The 8,668-nt window shown below is 33.6% G+C and overlaps 1 protein-coding gene across 1 annotated transcript; it reads left to right on the forward strand.

Moving 5' to 3' along the window:
- Nucleotides 1–3,539: 3,539 nt before the first annotated feature.
- LOC116126966 lies at nt 3,540–7,738 on the forward strand. Its single transcript, XM_031412635.1, has 10 exons — nt 3,540–3,761; nt 4,229–4,323; nt 4,406–4,503; nt 4,637–4,686; nt 4,837–4,932; nt 5,126–5,215; nt 5,779–5,871; nt 6,556–6,651; nt 7,109–7,174; nt 7,622–7,738. The coding sequence occupies exons 1-10, from the start codon at nt 3,540–3,542 to the stop codon at nt 7,736–7,738; spliced, it is 1,023 nt and encodes a 340-aa protein (XP_031268495.1).
- Nucleotides 7,739–8,668: the final 930 nt, after the last annotated feature.

Consider the following 8,668-nt stretch of genomic DNA (forward strand, 5'->3'; position numbering starts at 1 on the left):
AAAGCCAAAACATGAAGTAGATTGGATAGGATGGACTGGGTAACACATGTAACACATTATAATGTCAAATTGTCAATGAATGTACAAAAAGGCGATGATAAAAGTCCACTCTATCCAAAATTTTCACATATGATTCGGCCCCTGAGTTACAATCCCAGTCTGTAGCCTCACGAGATTAATTCAATGGCAAACCCAAATTTAAGGATGTGAAATCTTTTCACTTAATCAATAATGCATTTGATTTTTTAGTTATTTTATCAAATACTTTATATGCTGATTCATATTTTCAAAGTACTTCACATACAAAACATATATCTAAATCCCTTCATTTATTTTTTTCATAATTCATACAAACTTCAACTCTTTAAACTCTTCTAACTGCATCAATGGCAAGTATGCAACAACACAACAAGGCATAAAAATCTTATATATGACACACACAGGGCGAGTGACAGAAGAAAATCAAGTGAAGAAATATACGTTGTACCTTAGTGAAAGAAAAAGATGGAGTGAAGCCGTTGCCTTGTTCAAGTTTTTCAATTGAGAGAGAACGACAAAGATGAAGATAAACGATGGAAAATTTGTTTTCCCTATAATTTGATTGAAGTTTTTATATATGACAGCAAAATTACATAAACTCTCCACTCTTTAATGTCATTTTATATCAGTTTTTGTTCCGGACTTCAGTTCTGGTTCCTGCAAGAACCAGAACCGGAACCGCACAATATCGGTTCTAGTTTTTTTGAATTAGAACCTACCCATTGACAATCTGTTTCGAGAAGGAACTAGAACCAAACTCCGTGTCCTCGTCGGTTCCGGTTCTGATTGGTTTTTTTGAACACCCCTACCCACAAGTACCTATTATCTATTAATGTGAGAAAACAATCTCTTTCAAAGGGGATTGTCTCTTTCCAACTTCTATTCTCGATTTAGAATTTTTATATGCATAAATAAAAGGTATATTCGGTATTATCGATTTAATTTTAAGAGTAAGTTGTATTAGAACCCATTTTGAAACTATATAAAGCTCCACAAACACTTCATTTAAAAATTATAAAATTTATTTAGTTTTTACTTATTACAAGCATGCTTTCCATAAATATCCTTCATTTTAATTATTTTTTTAAAAGTAGATGTACATTTACTTATACTAAACAACTCGTAAATAAAATCACGATGTATTAAATGACATCAAATATCTGAATGAATAATATAATAAAATTCTCTATAGCCATGCTAGTGGGATCAGACTAATTTTATTATTATAAGAAGATTATAACTTAATAAAGGTGTAGTTACAAAAATTATTATTTTGACATAATTATCCTTAATGTAAGTGGTATAGAGGTAAAATATGCACAGAAATACAAAAAGTTTTGTATCAACAAGCTCTAAATATGATTGAAAACCTATAAATATTTTGACTTCAACAAAAAAGTGTCAATGCTAATAAGTTATTTTGTACTTGTACGTATATGAATGTGGAGGCAATATTTTTTGTAAGATATAGATAATTATTACTATATAAAGACAATTTCTTTAAAACTGAACTTAAAAAAATTATAACTTTATTATAATGTATAATTGGCTTAAATTGGGATCATAATTTTTTATAATTATATGCAGTAGCAGATCTAAAAATTTCTGTTAGGATGGACCAAAATAAAAACTAATTGCATATAATATTCATATTCTATTTTTCTAGTCGAAATTGTCACAAAAAGAAAAAAAAAATTGAGGGTAGACCACTAACTCTGCATCTGTCATTGACTATATAATAATTATTCTTATATAAAGTATGACTATAAAAATGTTTTATTGTTCATGATATTATATGTGTGTGATATTGCATTACAATGTAACAAAATCTGACTCCGTTTGGTTCATTATTATATAGTTTTTAAAATAATCTTTTGAAAAAGGTAAAATTGAGCGGGTATTACGATGTAGAATTTAAAAATTAATAAAAATATTCTCTATGTTTGTTTATTTACTAAACATGCCTATAATAAAATATTAAAAGTTAATAAAAACACTTCTAACTCATCTATTAAATACGGACAGTCGACCATCATTGTCAAAGGATGATCGGAGTGATTTTGTAATTTCTAAAAAAATATTTGAAAGTATTTAATTAAATTAATAAATTTAAGAGGTTTAAAAGAAATTAAAAAGTATAGAATAATATTTTAAAAATAATATTGGGTGCGTTTGGTTTAGTATTTTGGATAGAATTTTAGGGATAGTATTGAGTTATTGGATATGGGAGTATTACGAGGTAAATTTTAAAAATTTGTAAAAAAGCCCTTAGGTTTACTAATTTAACTAAAGACACTAACATATAAAATGACAAAAACACTCCCACCACCTGCAATGTCAGATTCCAGCCACCACCGCCGGAATCTGGCCGAAAAATTTCGTTACGGCACAGACTAGTCGGATCTGTGCCGTAACACGTCGTTATGGCCTTTTCCGGCCAGATCCATGGTGGATCTGGCCGGAAAAGGCCAGATCTACAGTTTGTTATGGCCGTTGACGGCCGAAAAAGGCCAAACGAGGGCCATCTTTGGCCGTCAGCGACGACCAAAGATGTGGCCGTCGTTTTCGGTCAACGACGGCCATTTCTTTGGCCGTCGCTGACGGCCAGATCTGGCCTTACCACGGATCTGGCCGGAAAAGGCCACAGCGGTGAACTTCTGGCCATTTCTGGTCGGAAGTTAGGCCGTTGTACAGATTTCGGCTATCACCGATGGTGGTTTCTGGAATCTGACAAGTTGGGTTGATGGGGGTGTTTTTGTTAATTTTTAAACTTTTTTTAGGGGGTATTTAGTGAAATTAATAACCTTATGGGGTTAAAATGTAATTAAAAAAAGATAATATTTTTAGAATATTATACTAAACATTATTTGGAGGATAGGATCCAGAATAGGGATAAAAATATTAAACCAAACATGCAGAATATTTTACTGTTTAACTACAAACAAGCCTAAATTGATAGGAGATAATGTGACGTGGATGAACCCCACATCCACGTTTATCGATGAACCCCACATCCACGTTTAATTAAATTATAGACCTAGTACTGATTGTAACTTGTGATTCTGTGAACGTACGAAAGGAAAAGACAGAGAAGACCCTTCATCATCCTTCAATCCTGAGAGGATCTCCTTCACTTAGCCTAATCAAACTCGCGGTTGTGATTTGTTAAAGAAATGAGCGTTAACTATCAATGCCAACAATCAACTTCCCCATAAAGTAAAATGACGACAGGGAAGACCACCCCAGCTTTTAATTTGTACTGTGGGAAACTGTTTTGCATGCCAAATAAGTGGAAATAAGTGCCAATAGCATAAAAATGCAAATTTTCAGAAATTGGAAACAGATTATTACAGTACAGGACTAACCAAGTTGTCATTTTTATGTATAAATTAGCGTTAAACATTTGAACATTGTCACATTGTGGCAGAAACTAAACTACAGTCACAAACTCAACTCTCTCCTGTCTTTGCTTTGTTCAGAGCTTGTTTTGAACAATTATGATGGCTCTCAAGTGGGGCTTTCCTCCTCCTGCTCATCATGCCACTGCAATGGCAAAGAAATCTGGGAGTTTAAGGGCTGGTCTTACGAAGGTGGTGGTGAGTGACGGTGGGGGTTGCGGTGGTGGTGGTGGGTTTCCGTCGTTTCTTCCGAAAGAGGTTGAGAAAATTAAAGACCCTTTTGCTAGAAGTTTGGCTCAGAGGATTCAGAGACTCCCTGTACAGGTTTACTGCTAGTCTAATCTTCAATTTTCCTTCTTTTGCTTCTGCATTTCACTGTGCTTGAAATGCATGTTATTGTTTATTTAATTTCTTTATGTGGGAGATGGAATTAAAGTTTTTAACGTTTGGAATGTGATTTATTCTTTTTTTAAATCTATTTTTTGTTGAAAGAAATTAGAGATGCCCTTCAATTGAAGGTGTAGAACTTGAAGATGACACGTGGGAGTGATGTACTATGAACAAGGGTGGATTTTAGGTCAAGCACATTGTGATTTCAAGATCCTTTGATAGTACAAACAATAGGAATGAGAAAATCCATTACGATTGTACATGCTTGTGAGTTTGGTCAGTTCTTTAAACATGGAAGTTCTGGTTCTGACTGTGTGCTTTAATTTTGCTGCCCTGTAATATTATTAGTCTCTTAGTCTACTTACTATGTGGTACTTATGTGGCTTGCTTGTGTACAGCAGACTGAATTTTCAGGAAGTTGCATAATGAGTAGTTGCGTGAAACCAAGGATAAAAAATGAAACAAGTCCGGTTATTCTCTTGCATTCTTTTGACAGGTTTGTGATATACACAACCTATACTATGATTACAATCATCTTATTTCCAGCTGAACCTGGTTCAATATGTTGTATCACTCAGCTCTTGTTTAGAATGGAGAAGCGCATACCCCTTGCTTGAGGAGGCTGGTTTGGAGGCTTGGGCTGTTGATGTTCTGGGATGGGGATTCTCTGACTTAGGTTCATCAACCTGTCTTGACTAGTTTCTGGATTCAACTATGTTAATATCTTTTAGGTCTATGTCGGAAGTGTGAAATGATGCTAATTTTTTTTTTCTTTGTGCTTTATTTTTTACCTTTCTTCCCCCAACAAGAGAGGCTTCCACCATGTGATGCTGCTTCAAAGCGCTGTCACCTCTATCAGGTATCTTGATTGATTCTTTATCCCAGCTTTAAGTTTGCCAAAAACAACTAGCCAATGTAATATGCCAGACTAAACTTTTCATGATTAATGGTGGCAGTTTGATTTCTTTTGTTAAGATTGGAGATTGATTTTTCCTTAATGAAATTTTAGCTCTGGAAGTCCTACATTAAAAGGCCAATTGTTCTAGTTGGACCCAGTCTTGGTGCTGCTGTAGCAATTGACTTTGCAGTGAACTATCCTGAAGCTGTAAGCGTTTCATCTTTTCAATTCATTTTCATGCCTATGTACATAAAAAGATTTAGACTTTAGACATTCTGATCTCTCAAAATTGCTGCTTTAATTCCAACTTATGTACTCACTTTTGCTTCCAGCTTTTTACCCTCAAGTACAGAGTACTTGGTCAATAATGTTTATGTTAAAAAGTTATTTCCTAATACAGGTTGAAAAGATGGTTTTGATTAACCCCAGTGTTTATGCAGAAGGCACGGGTAACCTTGCAAAATTACCTAAGATAGTGGCCTATGCTGGGGTAAGTCTCCACATTTAGTGATTCAATTAACTTTGACATTTTGGTTTATATAGTAGAACGGCGGGGTCAGAAAAAACACCTAATTGCAAAGCATATGTTACAAAAAGGAATAAGAAAAAAGTAAAATGAAAGAGGTTATAGAAACTGAAGCAAGGAACACCTAACTAACAGAGTGGCCTGACAGTAACATGATCTTTAAAATTAAACAAATACATAGAATATTGTACCTCCTAATAACCATTAAACTGTTTACAATTTATCGTTTCCTTATTTAATAGTCCACTTGCATGAATCAGATGTATAATGGTGATGCAGGATGCTTTTTAGGAAACACTGTATTTATACTAACACCAGGAGTTGCTGTTCTATCTTTAAATTTGGTAGACTTTGTTGTCACATTTTACATAACCAAGGTGGCACTAGTTATAGGACAAAGAAGGATGCTTCTGTACCAGAAGATGATGTTGCTCTGTCATATGTCCAGCATTTTTTTTGTGATTTATCAGATTTACTCATTATTGAACTTATGCCGCCTAACTGTTTTATTAAACTTTATGAATCAGGTTTCTTTGTTGAAGAGCATTCCACTGCGCCTTTATGCTAATATATTAACCTTCAATGGCATCCCATTATCTAAAGGGTTAGATTGGACTAATGTAAGTCAATTTTTTCTTGTCAAGACAGATGATTTTCTTTAAGGGTTGTGCTGAGAATTTCAATGCCAACAAGTTGAGCTAAGTCAAATACTTGGGCACATTTGAGGTTGGCTCAAACTGATTGCTTAGCTTTAAACTTGGCTCAAGTTTGATTGAGCTTGAAAAAGAAAGCTCAAGGTCAATTCATGTTAGGTTGGTGAAGTATTTGAGTCAATTTGGGCTCAACTTTGGGCTTCAATGATATATAGTTTCTGTTCAAATTTTTCACTGAGAAGATCTTTTTTATGGTTCATAACATAAATTTACTATATTAATATTTATACAATTTATGACATAAATCAACTTGCATGTAAAGTATTTATAATGCATATAATATATGTAGATATAAATTTGTTTTATGATATAAAGTACTCTTAACTTATGAGCTAAATGACTGATAGCTTCTAGAGTCTTTGAAGTTTAAGCTGAAAAACTGGATGAGCCTAATCCTGAGATTGGGTCTGGTTCAACTGTTGAACGAATAGAACCAAATCAAATTCTTATCAAACTAAACTCCAATCTTGGGATAGATACTTGGTTTAAGATTACACATTTTTGAATTTATTTTGGTTTAATCGAAAGTCTTTCTGCAAGGTTTCATGAGGTGAAATCTAATAGATGTTTTATTCTTGTATGAAATTCTAGGTAGGTCGCCTACATTGCCACCTCCCTTGGTGGAAAGATGCAACTGTTGACTTCATGATTAGTGGAGGCTATAACGTAGTTTCACAAATTAAACAGGTATGGAAATGCTATTTTTTTTTTCCAACTATGTAGACTGAAATGTCAAGGATGGAATCCCGCTCCCCGAGAGGCAGTATATAACATCAATTCCCTTTAATATAGTCACATGTGGATTCATGACAGTTGATTATATTTGACATTGTGTATTTGATAGTGTGTCTTCCATTTGGTACTTATCATCATTGGTCAGCGGTGTGCTCAGTCTTAGCTTCTTAGGTTGGACATCCAAGTAGCTGAGATGTTATGCATTTTGGAAGCCATGAAAAATTCTGGTCTAGTTTTTTCTTTTGACAATTTGGACAATGGAGGGCTAAATTTCTATAACACTAGTCCGCCAATGTTCAGTATAATTTGGATTTTGATAGACACCCGTCCTCAAAATTAGCATTGACAGAAAATATGTTTCGGAGTGGTATTTGGGTCTTTACATGTTATTTATATTTTGATTCTACAGGTAAGGCAGAAAGTACTTATCATATGCAGTGAGCAAGATCTGATTGTCGATAAACAGCTCGCAATGGTATGTTTCAAGCTTTTTGCTTCCTACTCATTCTATTCTAACTTCTATGATACTCTTCAAGACAAAAAGACCATACAACAAACCCCAAATCATTCTGTTCTAACATGCTCATTTTCCAAACAAAAGATCCCACTTCTATTCACTTGCACCGATACTAAATATATATTTGTTGAATATGCATATATAATCACTTGCGGAAACTTCAATTCTGGTTTGTCATGTGACCTCTCACTGATCTCATGTCCAAGTGAAAGATAAAGTAGAGGCTCATAGTCAACAAAAATACTCATTATAAAAGTTTAACTATAATGCATTTGCCCTTTCTAGATTGTGCTATAAGCTTGGTTTAAGCAGTTGATCAAACGTCTTCGTTGGCTAGGAGTGTGTATACGCTGAAACACATAATTTAGTTACAGTTTCTGATATGTTTCTTTAAACATGCTGTAGAGGCTGGAAAGTGAGCTGCCGAATGCAATTATACGGAAAATACCAGATTGCGGTCATCTCCCCCATGTTGAAAAGCCAAACCATGTCGCAAAGTTGATTGCAGCTTTTGCCAGGTGATTCGACTCTTGCTGACAGAGAAAGCATCCCAGATGTGCTAAACCTAAGGCTCCTAACTTGCTAAGTGCTAACAGGCCATTATAGGTATCAAATGCTGTTGTTGTTAACTTGTTACTAATGAGTAAAAGAAATGATCAGTAGACTCTGTATATATAAACGCATCAGGGTTTAGAGTGATCTGATTCTATCAACTATCAAATTAATGTAATTTATTTTATAATTAGGGTCTCTCTGCCACGATTACTTAACAAAAATAAAGTATCATATATGAAATCAACTTTTCTGTTTCTCCTCTCTCATACACTTTCTCGGGAAAATATTCAACTCTTTCTCAAATTCTCCCTTTCCGTAATTCAATTCAGAAGATTATAATGAACTTAAATGGATTAGACTGAATTTAGAATGTATAGTTGAGAGAGAGTGTTTTTAAGCTAATGGGTACACGGTAAAGATACTAAAATACAAAAGATTTATTTATTTAGATATATATTATGTATGAAAAGTTTTTAAAAAAGTAATTTTAATGTATTAAAATAAATTTTTTGTCTTATAATGTTTATAAGATATATGTTAAAGAAAATCGCGTTTTAAATAACCTGTAGAACAATATTATATTTATAATTGAATTATATAACTAAACAAGAAATAAAAGATAAAATAATTATTTTATATAATTTTTATTTGTATGATTTAGTTGTAAACTAACGTTATCATGTGTAACGTGTAGTATTACTTTTTATTATTAATATTTCTAAATCTTTTATTTTTGAGGCCTGCCCAAAATGATGATCCATTACGCCTGATTTTCTGGGCCAGGCCTTGCTTCGAACTAAAACCCTAGTTTCCCTTACATTTTCTTCTCCTTTCCAGTAAAACCCTAGCTCAGATTTTAGTACTTATTCTGCACATCAATTCAACGACAAGAAAAAA

The sequence above is a fragment of the Pistacia vera genome, unplaced genomic scaffold, assembly GCF_008641045.1.
Source record: "Pistacia vera cultivar Batoury unplaced genomic scaffold, PisVer_v2 Contig188, whole genome shotgun sequence".
Taxonomy (NCBI): domain Eukaryota; kingdom Viridiplantae; phylum Streptophyta; class Magnoliopsida; order Sapindales; family Anacardiaceae; genus Pistacia; species Pistacia vera.

Coding starts and splice junctions, on each gene's coding strand:
- LOC116126966 (XM_031412635.1), top strand. CDS start 3,540: ATGGCTCTCAAGTGGGGCTTTCCTCCTCCTGCTCATCATGCCACTGCA. Junction 3,762..4,228: donor TTCAGAGACTCCCTGTACAG/GTTTACTGCTAG, acceptor TGTGTACAGCAG/ACTGAATTTTCAGGAAGTTG. Junction 5,872..6,555: donor AAGGGTTAGATTGGACTAAT/GTAAGTCAATTT, acceptor ATGAAATTCTAG/GTAGGTCGCCTACATTGCCA.